The 23,921-nt window shown below is 27.0% G+C and overlaps 3 protein-coding genes across 3 annotated transcripts in view; all 3 read right to left on the reverse strand.

Annotated features, from left to right (window-relative positions):
- Positions 1–3,266, reverse strand: part of LOC100202100 (structural maintenance of chromosomes protein 2) — a 72,922-nt gene extending 69,656 nt beyond the window's left edge. The window contains exons 1-2 of the mRNA XM_065801240.1: positions 3,090–3,266; positions 2,680–2,829 (exon numbers count right to left, since the gene is read on the reverse strand). Coding sequence (XP_065657312.1) covers positions 2,680–2,829; positions 3,090–3,257 — 318 coding nt within the window. The 5' untranslated portion in view covers positions 3,258–3,266. The remainder of the gene's footprint in view (positions 1–2,679; positions 2,830–3,089) is intronic.
- A 9,388-nt stretch (positions 3,267–12,654) lies between these two features.
- LOC100212169 (cryptochrome DASH) lies at positions 12,655–15,107 on the reverse strand. Its single transcript, XM_065801241.1, has one exon. The coding sequence runs from the start codon at positions 14,786–14,788 to the stop codon at positions 13,208–13,210; it is 1,581 nt and encodes a 526-aa protein (XP_065657313.1). The 5' UTR covers positions 14,789–15,107; the 3' UTR covers positions 12,655–13,207.
- A 4,496-nt stretch (positions 15,108–19,603) lies between these two features.
- LOC136082325 (uncharacterized) lies at positions 19,604–22,982 on the reverse strand. The gene is made up of 6 exons (XM_065801242.1): positions 22,824–22,982; positions 22,246–22,522; positions 21,935–22,135; positions 20,883–20,930; positions 20,353–20,613; positions 19,604–20,010 (listed from the first exon to the last, which is right to left on the reverse strand). The coding sequence occupies exons 1-6, from the start codon at positions 22,904–22,906 to the stop codon at positions 19,738–19,740; spliced, it is 1,143 nt and encodes a 380-aa protein (XP_065657314.1). The 5' UTR covers positions 22,907–22,982; the 3' UTR covers positions 19,604–19,737.
- Between the last annotated feature and the right edge of the window lie 939 nt (positions 22,983–23,921).

A 23,921-nucleotide genomic window follows, 5' to 3' on the forward strand; every position in this document is an offset into this window, starting at 1 on the left:
GGTTATTAAGGATTATAATATCAAATGTTAGTTTCAACCTATTTGTGGTATTCCCACACTTCTATTAAATTTAATACTTTACATAACCTCACTTTGCATTAAGACAATTCACCTCACTGTGCGTTAAGACTCCCTGAAATAAACGAATGAACCTGGAATACTTTTAAATAGAAATAAAATGCAGCATGAAATTGTTCTTGTATGTAGAAAAAATGTTTAACTAATTTTAAAATAGCAATATTACATACAACAAGAACAATTACATAAAAACATACACATATTATTTATATTTTAAAACATTTTAAAAATACAAAATATAACTTTATTTTTTAATTTTTGTTTATGAAAAAACAATTAGTCATACAAATTTAATTAAAGTTTTATCAATATGATTATTTTTCCTGAACAATTTGAAATCAAATACAATTATTTCTCATTACAATTATTAGCTAACGTAAAGTATTTTACCTATATTACAACTGATATAATAAGCGATTTAAGTGACATAACAATCAATTATTTTTTTTAATATTGACTTTGTTTTACAGCCAATGTTACAAATGGTTGCATTTTATTATGCAAAATAATAATAATATAATAGTGCTAGAAGTTTAACACTTCAAATTTATAAAAAAATTTAGCTTGTGAAATAAAAAATAAAGCAAAGAAATATTATTTGTGAATCATTTTGTGAATTTGTTTAAGTAAAAAGATTCAAAAAAAAAGGCCCTTTTAGGATAAATAGAAATAAGCCCATATGAGATTCCTGCATAGCCTTTTGGGGCCAGCATACCACTAGTTCTTAATCCATATACCTCTAAATCAAAATTCTTATAAAAATATGAACTTTCTTAAGACATTTTAAGAAAGGTGTTTGTATATAGAATGATCAAAAAGAGTATGGAACAAGTACCAACCAAAAATTTTTTTTTTTAAAGACAATATTTTCAAAATTATATTTATTTTGTTGAAAATGGAAAAAAAAAAAAAATTTTTGTGGAGAAATCAAGTAGGGCATGGGCCCTGGTGCCCAAGCTTCATCGATTCTCTGGTTGTCTGACCTGAAAACAATGTTAACACATGTTCATTAAAATTACACAAATGCTGAAAGTTTCAGAGCTCCAGCTTGTCCAAAAGGTATAGAAAAATCTATTGCAGGATTTCCCTACAAAAAGGTGGGGTACATAACCAACCCCTCCCCCCCTGGTGTCTTTGGCCCTGGAAACAATTTTAACATGCATGTCCATCAGCACTAAAGAAATGCCAAAAGTTTCAGAGTTCCAGCTTGTCTGGAATGTAGTGAAAAATCAATCACAATCATCTGCTACAAAAAGGGGCCTGGCCAAAATTTGCCAAAAGTAATATGGTCATATTTTGGGATCTTCTTGGAGCTAGAAGCTAAAACTTTCAAGAAATTCTTATTTTACAAGGTACTCTTAACTGTGCAAAAATCAGCAAAACCTGAGATATATGGTGACATTTTTAAAAATTTCTGGATCAATTGACATTGAATTACCCCTAAGAACATCAATCTCATCTCTTGATTCCACTAATCACATCCAACCTAATATAGACAACAAACAGGTTGATCCATTGCTTGACATTCATATCACCCCAGCTTTTGTATATAAAGTGATTTCCTACCTAGACGCTTCTACAGATTGTGGTCTGGATAACATACCTGTTATAGTCTTGCTATTTAACAAGTGCTTATCTGAGTCTTGTTTTCTAGCCTGATGGAAAGCAACATCTGTTATCCCTATTTTTAAAAATTCTGGAGAGCGATCTGACTTATCTAACTATTGTCCCAGTAGTCTTCTTACTATCATAAGCAAGGTTTTTGAGTCTTTAAATAACCAACAATTAATCTTGAACCTTGAAGGTTCAAGATTAACTGTTGGTTATTTAAAGACTCAAAAACCTTGATTGAAGGTTGATTGAACAATTGATTGAAGGTTGATTGAACCTTGATTGAAGGTTTATTGAACAATTGATTGAAGGTTGGCTGCTCTTGCAGCCAACCTTCAACCATTGGCAAGCCCGATAACCAAGAATTGACTCCTTTCATCTTGTTTTGATTGATATAATTTTCTGATTCATATAATTTTCTATCGTTTAAGTCGTCTGTTAACCATTATCTTCATAAACTTCACCTCGTCTCTTCTAGTAACTTCCAACTCTATCAGTGGTTGTTTGCAGCCTTGTTAAAGTGGCGATATTTAAAAAATAAATGAATAAAAAGTTGGCAAAAATTGGTCTAATTTGTCGTATTTGTATTGTATTTGATAAAATATTTGTATTTATATTTGATTGAAATGTATTTGTAGCTCTACAATTTAGGTTAACCAATATTTTTTGGTAAATACCAAGAGGTTTGCTGTTTTTTCATATTTTACGCTAAATCGATTTAAAAATTTGTTATTGATGGGTATTAGTTAGACTTGTTTTCATTCTCTTATACAGTAGACCATTTTATAAGTTTTGTCTTGAAAAAAAATTTGAACTTTTTCTTAGCCTAAATTACAAATATTTGTATTTGTATTTGGAAAATGCCAATTTAATATATTTGTATTTGAATTTGTATTTGGAAATTTAGAATTGTACATTTAAATATACTTATTTGCATTTATTATGATAATAAGTATATTTAAATTTTAGTTTTTATAGAAATTTTTTTACCTGTCTAGAAATTGTTATCTCATCAAAAGCCTCATAACCAACTGGACTTTGATCTTTATCTTTGTTGTCAAAAGTTACAGTGACAGTTGCTTTACTAACTCCAGCTTGCCCACTTTTGTAAATTAAATCTTGTAAGTTTGTAGCACGTACCTAATAATATAATCAAAAACATAATTAACACAGCATAAAATCTAAATTAAGTCGTTATAAACTAGCAGGATAATTTAGGTTTTTTTTTGCCTCAAGACAGCAGTGCACTTAAAAAAAAACTGGAAAAACTTTACCATTTAATAATATTTACTTTTTTTTTTTTTTTTTTTTTTTTTTTGCATTTATGATTACTTTACAAAAGAAAGCTGCAAAATCAAACATTAATTCTATTTATAAAAAAATGTATATAAAAAACTGACATGTGTCAAATTAGTGATTCCAAGTAAGAAACAAATGCTATCTAAAATATTTGATTTTCCACTACCATTAAGCCCAGTTATTGCATTGAACAAAGGATCAAACCCATTGACTTCAGTTCGCTGAGCATATGATTTAAAGCCATCCAAAACAATATTTTTGATATACATGCCTATTATATATGTACGTATGTATGTATATATATATATATATATATTATATATATATATATATATATATATATATATATATATATATATATATATATATATATATATATATATATACATATAAATGTAAATATAAATATATATATATGTATATATATATATATATATATATATATATATATATATATATATATATATATATATATATATATATATATATATATATATATATATATATTGTAGTTAAAATAAATTGTTACAAAAAACACGAAAGCAAAAACAAATTTTCGTATGTTAAAAATGTTTATTTAAAGAAAATATAAATGTAAATTGACACAAATATTAAAACTGGATTTATAATGGATGTTTATTGTTTGTTAGTTTTATGTTCGAACAACTTGATTGCCTAGTTATTTCATTACTTTATTACATTATATAAAGAGTATAACCTTATTATACTCTTTAGATTTAAACTTATAAGCTACATTAATTTTAATATTTGATTTTTACTACATCACATATTACAAATTATATTACATTTCAAATTGTGAATTAATAAAACTATTGAAATTTCTTTATTATTGTTGTTATTTTTAAAAAGATTGAAAAATATTGAGCATGCAGTTTTTATTTAGGATGATAGTGGATATTTATAATATCTTCTTAAAGTAGTATTGTCTTTATTATTGAAAGTTAATATTATAATGCTAAATTTACACGTTTTTGTGTTGTATTATTTTATTTAAAAGTTGAACTTTAAGTTAACATTTTAGAGAGGAATTTTTGCTTCAACCTAACTGCTTCAGGTTACAACATTAGATCCCGCCAAATTTTGATTATTTACATCGTTGTTATTCAAACCTCCAAGAAAATAATAGGAAACGTTCGTCGACGTGACGTCGTCAAATCGACGAGCGTTATACCATAGTCATAAAATAGTCTGAACCATAAAATAGTCTGAACCAACGTTATACCATAGTCATTAAATAGGTTTCGTTTGTCTGATTGTTTGTTTAGAAACCAGTTATCCAACTAGTGCTCAAATTTTCTTAAAACATAATGAAAATGCATATAAAAAAATATATAGATATTTATTCTGAGTACCCCGACAGAGGACCGGGGAAGTGCATTTAACTTGTAAGTTCACATCCCTTTCCTTACCAATGTTGCTTATTGGGCAAGAGCCGGCGTCGAACTACGGACCATATGGCTCTTAGCCAGAACTCTAACCACTTCCTCACCATAGCATATTACTTGTTACTTGTTTGGTTGTTTCATTTTGACTGTAGTGCTTTTGAAAAAATAAAAGTGTTTCACTTATTAAAATTTTTACCGTTCTTCGATGATGATATCAAAAAAGAATGGAAAAAAAAGTTTTGCATTAAATTGATGAAAACCAAACTCTCTAATTATGCTTATCACTCTCCTTTATGGGATGCGATCCATGTGTGGCTATAATGATTATACCACTGAAAATCACACCAAATAAGAACTATACTCATACACCAAATGTCGCACTATACTCATGCATGAAAGTTTCACATAAGCCAGGTGTAGGAAAAACACATGTAAACAAGTTTAATGGCTCGTTTTTACATTTATACTTTTCTTATATACAATTATACAAATGCAGATGCAGAACCACAGACCAGTTAAAAAAACATAAAAAGTAAAGTATTATATTTTTTGCGTTACTTAATAGATTTATTAACAAATACATTCAGTATATATGAATACAAAAACTTTTCATTAAGTTTATAATTTATTCGTTTTGTATCGAACAGTAGCTAAAAAAGGTTTATATTAAATCCAAGTATTGATATAATAGAAAGAAAAAGTTGTTAATAATGTAATCTTGAATCTTTTTTCTTTTTTTATGTTGTAATCTTGCATTAAACAAAATTTTGATATTTATAAATTTAAAAACACTTTTAATTCACTAATGAAAAATGTGGAATCATATGAGTCATATACCTTTTTTGTCGGGACTAGATTGTCTGTATCCATTAAATTAAAAAAATTTAAATAAGGTCCCCTCCGCCCCTTTTTTGCCGACGTGAAACTTTCCTGTAAAATTTCCGTCTGATGATAGTTCTGTTTTAGTGTGATTTTCAGACGGTAAAGAGTCATACATATATGATCAATATGCAATTGCCATATATGGGTAACATTAAAATATTTTGTAGGAACCAACACTGGTTTACAAGCGCTTGTAACTTTAAATGAAATGTTGCTATAAAAATTACAACATAATTATGTTGTAGTTTTTAGAGCAACTGTTGTTAATGTTTAATATTCTTTTTCTACGGTTGAATATCAAAACTTTCATTTTATTTCCTTTAGCAATTATGGAATTTAAGAAGTCAATAAATACGCTCTCTGAGACAACCCAGCTAGCACACATACGTTGATAAAACGTTAAAACAATGTTGTGCGTTGTGTTGGCCAACATCATTTTGGTTACAAATGCAATGTCGCAAACAACCAAAAAACATTGGTTCAACGTTGTATTTCAAGTCGGCATTGCGTAATGTTTTATGTTGATTCAACGTTATATTTTACGTTGGCACAACGTTGTAATTTACGTTTGCAAAACGTTGTATTTTAAGTTGATTCAACGTTATATTTTACGTTTGCACAACTTTATATTTAGCTTTTATCTGAATTGAATTTATTTGTTTTTATGTTAAGCATATACATATAAACATAAAATATTATAAATTTATACGCATATATAGTTGTATATATTGTATTTGTACATACATATTCTTGCTTATGACATATGTTTAAGCTTATTATATTGCATGTGATTAAAGACTTATTATTTATGTATGTTGTACTTGTGGCTTGATATTTCATCAAAAAAGAGAATAATATATTAGCAAAATATATTTCCATTATCAACTGAAATATTTGAATGAAATATAATTCTCATAAATTATACAAATGTATAATTGTATATATGCCTTTCCTCGATGCAAACGCAACATTGATTAATGTATAAAGTCCAACGTTGTTTTAATGTATATGGATCAACGTTGATTTAATGTATACATTGAATCAACGACGGATTAATAACATTGGATCAACGTTGGGTTTAGTTTGTAAAAAAAATCAAACTTTTGCGATGTTTTTACATAAATTGGATCAACGTTGATTTATATATATTGAATCAACGTTGGGTTATGTACATTGGATCAACGTTGGGTTTACATCGTAAAAACAATCAACTTTTTGCGATGTTTACGTTGGACCGATGTAAATGTATCAGCTGTTTTTAGTTCCGTCTGTATTAATTTTATCATTGAACAAATGACATCAGATCAACGTTGGTTTTGCATTGGAAAAAACAGCCGACGTTCGCGATGGTTTTACATACGTTTGCCCAACATAAGTGTGCTACCTTAATTTTCTCCTAATAGTTTTATATAAGATTAACATCTATCAATTAAAATTAATCAATTGGATATTTCTTTACAACGGAAAGTCATAGTGAGGACGCTGCTCCCACGCGTCTCCACTTTTTACACCTCTTACTTGAGCAGAAAATTCATAATAATACGGTGCCATACAGGCGCGTACTGGGTCTATTTTCTCTACCAGGAAACTGGATATAATTAGAGCCCACTTACTATATATACAATAAACTTATACTAATATACAATATACTAATAGCATTTGGTTCCTGTATACCTATAGTAATAGCCAGGTTATCTCCCCATTTCTTACACTAAGAAAAAACTATTCAATTAACATGAACCTAAATAATAAACCAAATCTATATTTTAATTTAAGTTCTATAAAAATAAATAACAATTTTAACATAATTATTTTTATTTAAGTAATCTCGATTGCGTAGTATAAATCATAAAATATGAATAGTATGTTATTAAATATAGTTCAATACAGAAATAATATACAAAATGAAAAAGTTCAATAAAATGTTTAAAAGCTAAACTTTCAAATTTCTTAACATTTCGGTACTTTTTTCACAAATTAAGTCGATGACTTGATTCGGTGTGATGTCTGCCAACAATTCCCTTTCACAGTTCATCAAAAACAATGATTCCAAATTCTCTTGTGTTAAATAACTTCTTAAACGTGTTTTTATTATTTTAAATTTCGAAAACGATCGTTCATACGACACTTTGGTAAGAGGAATTGTTAAAAGAAACTTGTATATTTCAAATAATTTATTATACACTAAAGAATACATATTGAATTTATAAATAACATTTTTTTACGCAAAATAAACATGAGTTACATTTTTTTTTTTTTTTGATAGGGTTGAGGCTTTGTCACATGGGGCATCATGAAACAAAGCAACTATACAGTGATATAAAAGTATTATGAAAAATCCTTTTGAGTTGTAATTAGTTACTACTAGATGTATTGTTTAACGTATAATTCAAATCAGAATATGTCAATAATATCGGAAAAGGTTCCAATTTTTTTTTTTTCGTTGCAAAGTAATTTCTAAATTTTTGGAGTTGTAGCATTTTACGATACTTTATTCACTGTATTCTTCGGAAAGTGCTTCTATTTTGTAAACTATGTTTCATGAGCTCTTCAGTGTGGCAAAGATTTAATAAAATAATTATTTGAAAAACAAAAACCAGTTATCTTATTCTATCAGAATGTATGGGGTACCATGAAACAGTTTAAGTGGGGCACCATGAAACTAAATAAATGTACCGTTTTGTAAATTATTCGGTAGTCAAGCATACTATAATTATTGACTTCTATACTTTAATGTTTCACTTAACTTGGTAAAAAAATTTGGTGGACCATTAAATAAAGTTTATGTAGTAAAAATAAATTTTATGCTATTCAGTATTTATGCATGTAGTATGATGATCTACTTATATAGTAATAAAATTAATTTTGTCACATAAACATAAGTTACACAAGTTTATATAAACATAAGTTTGCTTTATTATACTTATATCAAAATATTTATGAACAATTTTTTGATTAAGGATTAGCATTCATTTATTTTATGTTTTTATACTGATTTCTGTTAATATATAAAATCTATAGATGTTAATTAAAGTTTAGCGTGGTATTAAATCATGAAATGACCATGAAATGAATTTTTATACATTGTAAAGACTTTTTTTTATTGAACAACTAGTAAAGGAACCTTCTCGAATAGTTCAATGAAAGGTAGCTGTTGATTTATTTTTAACAGGAGGGTTTTCATTTAACATTTAACAGAAGGATGTTCATCAAACGCTGCAGAAAAAGTTGATTTTAATCACAGCACCTTTTGCTGGTAATTTATGCTCATGTATTCTGCACCAATAAGTATTTGTCCTACTTATTAAATGAAACTTGTATAAGTTTGTGACTAAAAGCAAATTCTAAATGTGTGTTTTTATGTATACAGATATGTAAAAAAGAAAAAAGGAATAAAAGAAGGAGAAATTATTATTTCGAATGGAAATTATTATATATGAAACCCAATTTTTTTTACAAGAAAAGTATTTACTACAGAGCAAAAAAAATCTTTTGAAGCAGTAAATCGTCAATTTTAAGATCTATAAGCAACATATCCTTAATATTGCACCATTTGGATCTCTTGGTCTTGCAAATCCAACTGGATGGATGAATACAGAGTTATTTGTAGAAGTAGTTCAACATTTTATATCAAATTCTTGTCAAAGAAAAATCATTCTCTACTTATATTTGATAATCATGAGAGCCACTTATCGAAGAATGCTCTTGATCTTGCTAAATGTAATCATGAGAGCCACTTATCGAAGAATGCTCTTGATCTTGCTAAATGTAACAGTGTTACTAGTCTTATACTACCACATAGTAGAAGGGCCCTTCTCAGTAGTAGTAGTAGCCCCTAGATGTTTCTCTATTAGCTCCATTTAAAGTTTATTATAATGACACAGTAAAATCTTTGTTTCTAAATTATCCTGGAGTGTCGCTGTGAGTGTTCTAAATCATCCCTGAAGAATCACTATTTACGAAATTGCATATTGTCTTAGCATTGCATTTGAAAAAAATTTTAACTATCACTAACATTCGAAGTAGATTTAGGAAAGTAGAATATTTCCTTTTGACAAGAATGTATATTCAGAAGTAGATTTTTTATGTAGTGTTGTTACTGATAGAAACAATCCAAATACATATCAAACAAACACTGGAAAAACTCTGAATATCAATAACTTGTTACTCTCACCAGAAAAGCTTTAGAAGCCTTTTGTCAGTTCCGAACCAAGTACAAGTCAAGCCAATGATTCTGAAATTATTAACTTGTATAAGCCCTTCTCAGTTTAAAGGATTCCTGTAGGCTGGTGAAAGAAAAAAGAAAAGAAAACCTCATGAGAATGTTAGCGGTATAATAGCAACAGATGCACCAACAAAAAATGTACTGAAGTAAAGAAAAAGAAAAGGAAGATAAAGAAACAACTATCTCATCAGAAAAATAAAAATAAAAACTTTGTTTCTGAAAGTGATTTATTAAGTGATGAACGTGATTCCTATTCTTAGTTTTAAAAACTTATAATGAGTCTTAAGGAAACGTTGTTTCTATTTTTACATATGATTTTTTGTTAAGTTTTCCTACATTTTATAATTTTTTTGTTATCCTTTTTCATGGTGGCCCATAGACTGTATCAAGGTACCCCATGGGTGGGGTACCTTGATACAAAATTCGACTTTTACTCAACAAGTTTTTACAAGTTCGACCTTATTTATTTTGGTAGTTTAATAATTTAATCTTGAAGGTATAATGTTTATTTACAAATTGCATTAATCACTAAAAAAAACGTGTTTAAAAAAGTAGTTACATAACAAAAACCAAAAGTACATCGTGGTGCCCCACTCTCCCCTACACTTGTTATAATAAGGAAATGCTATTATAATTAGGAAAATGATAATAATTATTATCATGTTTCCAAGAATATTCAAAATCTTTAAAGTTTGAATCTTGTTGCAAATTGTTTTGGTTATGGTATACATCATATACATCTCTAGTATCAGCTGTAGATATTTGAGGCCAGAATTTCACAAATGATAATAATTGTTCTCCTAATTTATGTTTATTGATATAAGGTAAAAGCTCACTAATTTTACGAACAACTTCAGAATGAATTCCATTTTTCGCAATATCTTCAAACCTTCTTGGATCAAATAGTTCAAGATCACAATAGTTTTTTACTGCCTGAAAATCTACATTTAAGCAAGGCAATCTACATTGTAATTCAAGTCTATTATATTCCCATTCGAGCAATAATGCTACCCATAACTACCTTTAATGTTTCGATTTTATAAACATTTTCGGGAGTATCTTCTCCTCCTATGTTTTTGTTAGTACTTGAATTTTCTCGATAACGTTTTGATTGGTATTGTTTCTCTTTTCACGAAGCTCTAATTCTATATCAATGTCTGGCTCATCTTCCAAAATTACACAGAATACAAATTCAATGAATATTTTTGCTGCTGCACTGACTGACAAAAGTTCTCTTTGGTTTTCTTGTAAAGACTTTATTGTTCCATAAATTTTTCGTCATGCTTAAATATAACCTAGACCAGATGTTTGTAGGTAATCAGATAGAGAATTAGTAAACTTAAATATTTGCAAAAACATCATTGCTGTTAATACTGTTTCCTAATGGATCGAGCTAGTAAATTTTGAGCTGTACTTCTTACGCTGTTTAAAAAACCATTAGTAGCAGAAATTTCATAAAGTGCAAATACAATTTGCACATATATAAATTGCTATATGTCATCATTCTTGGTTCAATTAAATTACATTCGACAACGAGCATCTTATCTTATTAATTACTATGGTCAATGCTGAATAAATAGATAATATAGGTACTAATAACAATTATAGTTTTTAAATAAATTATTATGTATTAAACAAAAAAAATAAACAAAATAATACATACGAAACACGACAAGGACTGGTACGTACTACGTAATAACAATTATTGAAGTCTTAATAGTTATATTTTTCCACTCCTTTTATTTTTTTTTGTTTAATTTTATTTAGGTGTCCCAAGAAGTCCTTACGGTCGTATCACAGAGCACCGCTGATGAAGATTTAATTGGAAGTTAACGTCTCCTTTCTAACCGATGTCGCAAAACTTGCCCAGAGGTAGGGTTTAAACCACGGATTCACGCCACATTTACATTAACTTTTCTGTGTACTAATTTCAAAGTCCTGTCTTAATATTATTATTTCATTATATATAAGTATATAACATTAATTAGGTTCACCGCACCAAATATAAAATAATTTTAACATTATACACAATTTTCAATTTATTCAAATTATTATTTTAATAGTTTGTATTACCAAAAAAATGTAATATTCTAGAATTTAAAAAAAAACAAAGCGATTATGAAATGAAGTTACTGAATTTAACTGAAACTACACGTACCTATTTGGTAGGAGGCCCAGGTCTTAAAATTTTTAAGAGGGCCTACAGGCATTTTCCCGGTATCCCGGTGCACCAGTACGCGCCTGGTGCCATACTTTTTAAGAGATTTTTGTTTTAGTTTTTTAAATGAAAAACCAAAACGAAAATTAAACGTAAATGATACAAAAAAAGTAAACTTGTTTATTTTTCTCTAGCTTATTTATTGTTCTAAACATTAGAGGACGGGATCAAAGCTGGCGACTTTGCAACTTTCACTGTAAACCCATCTGCCCCTTCTCCCAACACGTGTCCGTTTATTTATTTGTATTTTGCTTATTTAAATGTCCATATTCATATTATATTTTAAAACAAACCTATTTCAATTCTATATAAAGTTACTTAATTACGCTAATATTAACTGGAGTAGTTTTTATAAGTACAAACTAGAAGCACTATCAAGAAATAGAAGCATGTTTTACGAATTACAAATAAAAAAAAAATCTTTCGAAATTATATTTTTATGTTAAACGAGCTAAACATATAACTCTTAAATACTGGAGTTAATCTCAACTATGCCCCTCATTTTTTTTACGATATATGAAATAAAACCTAACTTTATACTAATTTTATGCAAAAAAGAGCCCGCAAAACTAAACAGAAATAATTTAAAATTACGCTTTGTACTCCTCGTATCTGGAATAAAATTTTAGTGAAAAGTAACGTGTGCAGAAAATATAAATTGCCTTCAAGAAAAATATTTTAGAATATTCAAACTTCATTGATGATTTTTCAAATTATATGTATTTTTTTTTACGTTCCTAATACGATTTATTTCAGTCCTAATACGCTTTATTAAATTAATTTGAGTTTTGAAATATTATTATTGAAATTTGATATCGTAAAGTCATAACTGCTACAGACCGGTTCTTTATTATATGAAATATAATAAAGAACCGGTCTGTAGCAGTTATGACTGCTACAGACCGGTTCGGCTTATTTTTTGATATATAAAAGTATTAATTGCTACCAAGTTTAATATAAAAGCACAGAAAATTATAGAAGAAAAAAAATGCTTACAACATTTTGTTACAAGATAATAACCAAAATAAAAACAATATATACAATATAAAAGTACAATCTAAAAGACAAAATGAAAACTCTCCAAAACAATATATTTGTACTTGCCTCTTTATAAAAACTGGCTTTTAATATGCAATACTTCATCTTACATTATATAATATATATTACATTATATATGTATTTTTACTAACTATCTATAGATAGTAAAGAAAACAAGATTTTGAAAAAAATGTTGATCTCTATATATATTATACTTGATGCCTAAAAATGCATTATATAATGTCTACAAAGTACTTTTTAAAATTTCTTCAAAATAAGATCTTTTTATTTTGCACAATGATGAAAAAAACATGACAATAAAATTCTAACCTTCCTGACATACTGCACAAAGATATGCTTCTGCTATAAAGCATTGTGCTAATTAACATAATATAAATAATAAAATAGTTTCCTATAAGCTACACTTAAAAATGTAAACTAAAAAAAGATCTACTGTCCAGTTTTTCCAGATTTAAAATAAAAATCAATAGAACGTTTTTGACCATTTTGCTTACCTCTATGTTCATGAAAACAATTTTTACTGTTCATGTTTAATGCATGCTTCGCCCATTCAGGTGCTACTATTATTGGATGTGGGTAGTTTTTACCTAAATCAACTCCACCTGCATTTAACTCAGAAGCAGATAATCTCCAAGGGGTATGACAAATGCCTAATTTTTTCAAAACAGGTAGCCATGTTCTAACAAAATCACCTTCTTTATCATAATCTGCAGCCTGCTTTATTACATTAAACTTTCGATTGCTGCGAGGATCGTTTCCAATTCCAGCTATATAATTCCAATTTCCATAATTTGAACAAACATCTGAATCAATTAGCAGTGACTCAAACCACTCAGCTCCCATTCTCCAATCTAAATTTAAATCTTTAACAAGAAAGCTTGCAACATTTTGTCTTCCTCTATTAGACATCCAACCAGTAGCTAAAAGTTCCTTCATATTAGCATCAACAAATGGGATACCAGTATCTCCATTAGCCCATTTCATAAATAAATTTAAATCCTGTTTCCAGGTCCAAGGACCTTTACCGCCTTTTAATCCACCCTTAAAAAATACTTTACTGCCATGCTTCAAGCAAATAAACTTAAAATAGTCTCTCCAAATAAGTTCAAACACAACCCAATAAGTAGAATCATTTTCCTTGATTTTTTTCTGCTCTTCGTATTCTTTTATTTTGTGATAGATCATTCTAGGAGATAAGCTTCCTAGAGTCAGCCACGGACTGAACTTGGTAGAGTAGTCTTTTCCTAATAAACCATTTCTTGTTTCTTTATAAGTAAGTATTGCATTATTGCCCCATAAATATTCATTTAGGCGTTTAATAGCATCAACTTCACTACCATTAAATGGAAATACTGATCGAATGTCAGTCTCATACTCATTTTTATCAAAACCAAGTTCTTTAAGCAAAGGAACTTCGCCTATAGAAAAATTTTCTAAATTTGGCAAAGAACTTATTTTGTCTGGTATTGGATTAAGTTTTCTGACAGGACATTTTTCAACACCTTTTCTGAATAAAGTGTATGTATTAGGAATTTGATTTATTTGAAATGGAATATCCTCTATATGATACAATGTAGAACCCCAAAAAGGCAATACTTTTATTCCTTTTGAATCACACACCTTAAAAACCGATTCTTCTACGTCTGTTTCTTCTTTCGCTATTTCTTTTTGAAAAACAATTGATGTTACTGGTGCTGTTTGTTCACATTCAAAAATTAATTTTTCAATGGCTTCTTTTGGTCTTTGTTTAGAAATAATAAGATTACTTCCTTTTTTTTGTAAACTGGTTCGTAATCCGGACACAGCATCGAGTATAAGTTTTGCTCTATGTATACCAGTTTTTAAGAATCCAAAATGGTGTGTTAACTTGTAATGGTCAGGGTCAAAACAGTAAAGTGGTAAAACATGTGAGCCATCTCGACAAGCAAAATTTAAACACTCATTATCATGCAAACGCAGGTCATTACGAATCCAATAAATAATAGTTTTCCTGGATGAAAACCCAGCCATTTTTAAGTCGAAACAAATAATAAGAATCACTCTATTTAAAAACCTTGGAAATAATTATATAACATAAAACTTCACGTTGTACAGACTTAAGATACGGTATTTAGAAAAACTCGGAGCAAATCTAAAGGGTTTTTATTATAAAAAATTTTAAATTTATTTATTTTAAGAATAATTTGAACTTTTTTGGATAATTATTTAAAAAAAGTAATTTATCAAAACGACAAATTATTTTTTTAAATTGATTTTCAATTTAATTAAAATTTTTGTTTTTGATTCATTGTCTCCGGTTATCGGCATACTAGAAGCGCATTTTCTTGTAACCAACGTTGGAACTGTCACTTAATTATTTCAACAATTTGTTGGCGATTTTGACCTCCCCTTACCCTTATCAATAACTTTTCAAACCTCGAGAAACCCCCAGTGCTGGATTGTTGCTATATATATATATATATATATATATATATATATATATATATATATATATATATATATATATATATATATATATATATATATATATATATATATATATATATATATATATATATATATATATACTATATATATATATATATATATATATATATATATATATATATATATATATATATATATATATATATATATATATATATATATATATATATATATATATATATAAACAACAATCCCGCACTTGGGGTCTCTAAAGGTGTGAAATTAGAAATTAGTCTATGGCTCAACAAATAGCGTCACAAATTCAACACCATAAATTTTCATTGTTTTTTTGTAGGGTCTGCAGAACAAAAGAGTTTTCATTATTGTTATTTTTTCTGAAAGTTCTACGTACTAATTTGATGATATGGATAAAAAATCAGCTTTTTAAAAATTGTTCATGTTGAGGTAGAATACTCGAAAATAACACGAGTTTGAACCCCTAAATCTTAATGTGGGCAAATTTTTTTGTTTTTTTAATTGTACCATTCGAAAGAGCTTATTTCACACTTTTAGAAACAATGAAAACTATTTTGGAGAGATTTTTCCTTTGAACTAAAACCATCTAGTTTTTATGACCTAAGTTAGGTCTACAAGTTCTTTGATATTTTAAAAGCGATATTATGGTCTGTAAATTAACTTTAGCCGTGTAGAGCTAATTTTAGTAAGTAGTTTTCTTTTTTCTAATTTTATTCTATAATCATTTTATTTATAAGGGGCTGTCCATTAATTACGTCAACAATTTTCGAGCAGTTTTTACCTTCTCCTCTAGTCTACAACTTGTCAAATTTTCAGAAAACCCCCGCCTCCCTATAAAATTACCTCAACAATTAATTATCCCTCTCCTTGAGAGAAAAATAAATAAAATAAAGACAAAACAAAAACATTTTAAGTAGGAGTAATAGTAGTAGTTTACAACTTTAACAAAATGTGATTAAAAGTAATATGTTTAGAAAAAAAAACGTAACATATAAACATTTTTTAAAAATATATATAACCATTTAAAATTACAAAGGCTTGCTCTGAACAAAAAAGCGAATAGGAGTAAAAGTGATTACTACATGCAACATTCTTGGTTTAAACTTCTTCCAGTGCATGATAGAAGGATAAAAAATTAAATTCATGTAACTTGTCGAAGAACTACAAGTCGGTAGTATGTCAATAATAAAAAAATTGTTCCAATATAAAAGAACAAAAAAAAACATTAATACTTTGATGGAGGAGAATATTCCTCGATGTTTTCCGAAATTCTTACTATGGTAAAGAAATCCTAGTTACTGAAATTTTGACAAGATCTTAAAGACCTTTTTCACATGACAAGTTTGTACTTTTAAGTTGTTATATTATGATTAATAATTGCAAACTTAAAAAGTATATATAATTAATCATCAGTAAATTATAAAATATATATTTTGTTTTTGCCTGGGTAACGGTAGCATTTGGGTAATTTGGGATAACGGGTAGCATTTGATAATGCTACTCAGGTAGTGACCAACGGGTGGGTACCCGTGTACCCGTCGACAGCTAATCAAATTTCACATTGAAAGAAAAATATTTCTAATAGAATCTAGTATAACGAAATAATGCATTTGATAATTTTTATAAACCAAAGGTTGGCAATTTTTTAAGACGGAAGAGCCAAAGCATACAGTTTATAAAAATTTTCCAGTTTTCAAAGAGCTACTAAATCTTGTTTTCAATATTATAAAAGTATTTGGGCATGAAGCTAAAGAGCCGCATTTTAACATTGAAATTTTAACATCAAATTCGGCTTGCGAGCAGCATATTGCCCCTGGTATAAACATTTAAATAATAAAATGTAGACAATGTACTTATATAAATCTAACAAACACAAACTTTAAAAAAAGTAATTGAGTAACGAGTAAGCATCTCGTGTTTGCTTATTTAGTTCTGTATCTGTTAGGTATTTTTAAAACATAACACTGCTTAAAAGATGTAGAAATTTAGTGTCATTAAAATACTGAAGGTTGTTTGATTGTGTATCATAAGCCTACAAACGCTGCCTATTTTTCCTTTTTTAAGTAAATAAATTTATTGAAAAAAGTAACGTTGCTGACCTCAATTTTTCTTGACCTTCATCCCCCCTCGCTCCCCCTTGTTAAAAATTGTCAAAAGTTTTTTGGTTTTTAAATCTAACCAGTCAATGCAATTTTCACTCTCCACACTGGCACTGCTTAATGATAGGGCATTATTATTTCGCGATAAACCACTAACAGCAGCTGTTTTTTCAGCAACTGTTATTTGCACTTTCCGAATTTTTCCCTTTACATAATCTCTCTTACTAACACGTTTTATTCTTAAAAGTGAGATTCCAATCTCAGAAAGGTTAGTATTAATAATGTCACTTAAACATATTATATCATCTATGTCATATTGTCAATTTTTTTACTTGAATTTCTAATAAAACTTCTTTAAATTAGAAATCAATAATAATAGTTAATTAAATAATTACTGTAGATTATTAATACATAATTAATCAACATATGTACATATATTTCATTATTTTAAATGATAATCTTCTTTTTGAAAAAATTATTTTTGCGTTCTTTATTAATCCTTTACTTTTACTTTTTACTGTTTATTTGCTTTTACTGAAAGACAAAAATTAAAAGTATTATAAATTTAATTAAGTTAAACAATAGAATGTTTTTTATATAGAATAGCATATCTTCTTATTTTTTCAAACCGATTATTAAATGTTATTTTTATCATTTTAATTTTTTAGTAAATTTAGTTTCTTTTATTTTACAAAACAATTCTTAAATCTTATTCTTTGAAAAACTATAAACTTAAAACGCTAAGCGATATATTTACATTTTCTTTTATATTATTAACTCAGAGATATATTCATTGTAACAATATTTTATTGTTAAACTATATTTTATCTAGTAATGACGCATTTTTTGGGGCTTGGTAATAAAACTAAATTTTTCTTCTTGTAGCCCCAAACAAACTAAAGTTATATTTTCGATTAAATTATAAGTTTGCCTGACAATCAAACTCTGTTCCTCAATCGAAAAGCTCTGAGCAAAAGTCAATAAAACTCTCTTTTCATAAATAACTACTTAAATGACATAACGTTCTGTCAAATTTTCCAATACAACAAGTACTTGAGTTTTGTTCAACAGGCATGTCAGGATGTAGATATATTTAAAATAGCTCTTGTTTTATTTTCAATTCTAACTTTCGTCTTCTGATAACTCCAGTCAATGTTAGTGATAAACTTGTGTAAATTAAAGTTTTGAATTTAATTTAGAGAGATTTGTCCGTAGAAAAAAAAAAGAAAACTACTTACTAAAATTAGCTCTACACGGATAAAGTTAATTTACAGACCATAATATCGCTTTTATAATATCAAATAACTTGTAGACCTAACTTAGGTTATAAAAACGATGGTTTTAGTTCAAAGGAAAAATCTCTCTAAAATAATTTTCATTGTTTCTAAAATTGTGAAATAAACTCTTTTGAATGATACAATTAATAAACAAAAAAAATCTGCCCACATTAAGATTTAGGGGTTCAAACTCGTGTTATTTTAGGATATTCTACTTTTGTCGCCATATTAACTCAACATGAGCAATTTTTAAAAAGCTGATTTTTTATCCATATCATCAAATTAGTACGTAGAACTTTCAGAAAAAATAACAATAATGAAAACTCTTTTGTTCTGCAGACCCAACAAAAAACAATGAAAATTTATGGTGTTGAATTTGTGACGCTATTTGTTGAGCCATAGACTAAATTCTAAGCATGATATGAAAATTGTATTAAATAATTTGCAATCTGCACCTCCGGTTTACTAAGAATCGAATCCATTTTTTAAAGATATATTATCATTTTATTGCAAAAATATAAGACCCCAAAAATAAGATTTTTAGCTACAGACTGAAATTGAAATTTGGGTTAGCCAAATAGTACCACAAAATCTGAAAAAACAAACATTTTGACTTAAAACTTTTGACTTAATCTTCATGAAACATGTTTAACTACATACTGAAAAAATTATATTAAAATCTGAGATAATCGAGTGGGAAAATTTCGAAAATCGGACCGCTTGGCGTGGAATGACCCTATATCAAGTTAAATTGCTAGAAATGGTTTATTTACTAATAACTATCAACTAATAACACCCATTATAATAACTAATAATAATAATAACTAATAATAATAACTAATAGTAATAACTAATAATAATAACTAATATAGTATTAATAACATCATGTGCTACCCGCAACTGCTATTAATTACTTTGTCGTGAAAAGTGATTAAAAGCAGCTTTTATAGTTTTCACAACGGCTTTTTTCAAGAACACCTGATTTAAGAATACAGCTCACAAAAAACTATCAAATTCTTTATAAAAAAAGTTAAATAATTACACTATGAAAAATATAAAAATAAAAAGGCTTCATAAATATTAATACTCCATTCTATGTGATCTTTGAGTATTTTAAAGATTAACTTTCAAAGTTCCAATTCAGTGCGAGTTGCTGAAGGGATGCATAACAATTTTTTTCTATTTCAATATTTTCTTGTATTTCAGCTAATTTCCATGCAAGATCAGATTTTGTACCTAGATAGTTTTCAAATTTTCTAATGTCATTTTCGCTAAGATGTTTCTTAAGTATTAGGTGAATGTGATTACCACGTCTATACCCTATTTTTTGTAAACTTCGGTACAATTCCTCTATTTCGTTTTGTAACATTAGTACTTTTCTGATAATTGCGTTCTAAAATTAAATAAGTTTAAAATGAGCAACTTTGGTTAACAAAAAATTTAAGTGTTTATCGTAGAATTTACTAATTTTTTGGATTACTTAACATAATTGATATTTACTTGTGTGAGGTTGAACTTACTAAACTTCTTTAATGATTTAAATATTACTTACAATAAAATAATTATAACAGTTTTTTTTCTTACCCAAATCATGAGTACATAAATCTTAAAAACATTTTAAATTAAGTTTCATTTAAGTTTCATTTACTTGTTTTATGTTTTTTTTTATCTTAAAGACTATCTTTTTGATTTGTTATAGTGCAAAAGTGAAATAAAAAAATAACAAAATCTATACTTTTTTAAAACTTCTATCTTCCTCGAGTTCATGAAGTTCAATTTCATAACGGTTAACCCTTTGCGTGAGAAATATTACTTTATACAAAAAATTGTTAATCGATTTTAAAAATTCTTCAAGTTTTAAAGTTTCATGTTTGTTAAGAATATTGATAACACTATATCCTATCGCCTCGTTTCTGCTAATTTCATTCATTGTTTCAAATTCTTGATTTTGGAGGTTAACAATATTATCGCGTTGGCTTTCAATTAGCTTCTTCACCTTTAAGCAACAAATTATGATTGATTAATAACATACATACATATATGCATACATACATACATATATATATATATATATATATATATATATATATATATATATATATATATATATATATATATATATATATATATATATATATATATATATATATATATATATATATATATATATATATATATATATATATATATATATGCTTGATTAATTGGAACAACAATATATATGTATACATAAATACGGATGACTAGCTATAAATAAAACTTTACTTTTTCAACTGCCAATTCGAAAGAGTTGTTTTTAACTTTATTTTCTCTCTAAAATAAAATTTTTAAATAAAGTATTTTCTAAATAATTAAATAATATATAAATGAGGTTTGTTGGTATAGACGTGCAGACGTGGCTATATCCAGGCTGTTTAATTGTTTTGTCTAGTAAATATAGTTTCGATTATTATCACTCAAGAGACTTAGACTATGTTTAGCATAAATTAAAATGATTACCATAAATTAAACTTTAGGACTAATATTCTTTACTTAAAAACTAATTAAATTAACAATATAATATCTAATTAAAAGTAATAAAAGTAATGTCGCTGTGATAAACTGTGTCCAAAGATCTGCGAGCAACCATTTTTAGTTCTCAAAATTTGTAAGCTCAACTCTTTTTAAAAGAAAATAAATAAAAGCTTGAAAAAAACTTAATAAAAATAAATTTAAAGAAAAGTTGAGCAAATATTTGAAACAAAAAGTACATTTTAGTACTTTTAACTTAAAAAAAGCAAAAAAATTATTTTATAATATTTAGTTAACTTAGCAAGTAGATATTTTGAAAATTCTTTCAGTTAAGTTAAGTTTAAATATTATAGAACTAGTTGGAAGAAATATTAAAACCAAATTTTGCTATTTTGCAAAAAATCATTAAAAAAAAAATAATTTAGTCTTTGTTATTTCCGCTCGAGACAATACAAATACTACAAGCTGACGTAGAAGCTAATCAAACCCAGTTTATAAAACTTAGTTCAAAATCGCTTGCAATCTATTATTACAATTATTATTATTGTTGTTATTATTATTGTTATTATTATTGTTATTATTATTATTATTATTATTATTATTATCATTATTTTGATATTCGGTAATTGAACTTTTTAATTTATAACAACCCTTCACTATATAATAATAATATAATGCAAAACGTCTAATTTTGATAGATATAATCGAAACTATAAAAGTTATAACCAAGGATTGATATAATCGAGACCAAAAGTTATAAACATAGCAAATTCGAATATATAATGTTCGAATATAAAAAGTTTTACCATTTCGATTTCGGAAAGCAAAGTATCTTTTCCTGCGATATTATCAGTGTAGTCTTCGAATTTATTATCTTTAACTTGCATTAAATTGGGCAAAGATGTACTTAATTTTTCTAATTCACACAGTCTGGATTTATAACCTTCAAAGGATCGACTTTTAGATAAAGGATGAATCGGTTTGATTATTATAGCTTTTAACTCGGTCTAATATGAAGTCAAAAAAAAATTTATAAGTAATATTTATATAAAAAATATATTTTAAAACTTGAAAAGAGTAACAGTTTCATGCAAATGCTGGAAAGTTAAAATTTTACCTTATTTTTTTGAGAAATGTTTGATATGCTTGTTTTACTGAAACAACTTTGACTCCAGTTTCCGGATGATGTATCAAGTAAATCCTGGTTCGTAATATCAACTTTGTTGCAATTGGATGCAGCTAAAACATCAGTTGGAGTTATAGGATTAAGTTGTTCTAACATCGATGACGAATTGCCACTTTCTAAATGTTTTACTGTTTCATGATTATCAAAATCATTGAGTTCAGAAGGGACACTACTCCAAGTAGAGAAATCTTTACTTTCGTTTATTGCGCTACAGTAAATATAATAATTTACTTAATTATACGCATTATTTAATATAAGTTATTATTTTCATTTAATCATTTTTTTCATTTAATGATTTTCATTAATTGAATTTTTAAAAAATTATTTTTTTAATTCAATTAAAGAAAATGAAACTTGGCAAACTCAGAAAATATTATAATAAAGCTAATCTCGTTTGTTATTATTCAAAGTATTTTTTATTATAATGGTTAATTGTTATTTAATGGTAAATGGTATTTAATGGTTATTTAATGGTTAAATGGTATTTGTTATTATAATGGTTCACTTACTTTTGTTCTTTTATTTCTGTTGATCTCACACAGCAACAGAGGTTTCTTAGAATAGAAATGAATTTCTTTTTGGTGGAAACCATTTTTTCAAAAAAAGAAATTTAATGTTCCGAAAAATGCGTGTAGTAATCACTCTTTACAATTATAATTAGTGATTCTGATTCAAATAACTTATCTAGAAACTGGTTAATTTGACGTAATACAAATTTGACGTCACATTTGACCCTAAAACATTTTCTCTATGCAACGGCTTGTTTATTAAGAGAGTATTATTTTTTTTTTACTAAATATTCAGAAAGTTCAAATAACTATTCGAATAAAATTTGGTAATGGTTGACATTGTAGCCAGTTGTTAATATTTTTAAAAAGATTTTTCCATTCTGTTTTCACTTAAAACATTTTTGTTAACATTGATATATTTTTTTATTAACATTAATATATTTTTTTTTTCAAGTAACGTAAAAGTCTGAACTAGTCTTTCTTTTCCATAAAAAAAATAAACTTGCATAAAAATATAAAAACTAAGTTTACTTTTGTTATTTACTTAACTTTATTGATTAACTGACCCCAAAAGCGATATGTTTCAAAGAGTGTTTTATATTTTGTATTGCTGTTCTTATGCTTAAAGTTAGTATAAGTATTATGGTTACCGTTGCTAACAAATATGTATTTAACTTTTTGTTATTTTTTGGGATATGCGCACAAAAAGTCATCAAGCAATGAGGCTAGATATACCTTTAATAAAAATATTAAAATAAGAAGACACTGCATTACCGTAAAGTTTGAGACTCTTTAGATTCTCAAAACTGACGCATTGTTGGTTTCCGAAACTGACGCTTTGTAACTTTGTACCTTTGAACCTTTAAAAATATTCATACCCAAACGTTGTTTTGTATACAATATCGCGAAGTCCAATTTGTTTGTACATATATACATTACATTATGCATAGTTGCAGCAGAGTCTTCATAAATTAACTGACTAATCAAATTGGTTATAACAAGGACTTTTAATCTTTCTATTTAATTAATTATATTCTGAATAAAGTTGTTATATTAAGGATATTTACAAATATTAATTACTACTAATATAAAGTAAAC

Source organism: Hydra vulgaris, chromosome 07 (genome assembly GCF_038396675.1).
Source record: "Hydra vulgaris chromosome 07, alternate assembly HydraT2T_AEP".
Classification (NCBI taxonomy): Eukaryota; Metazoa; Cnidaria; class Hydrozoa; order Anthoathecata; family Hydridae; genus Hydra; species Hydra vulgaris.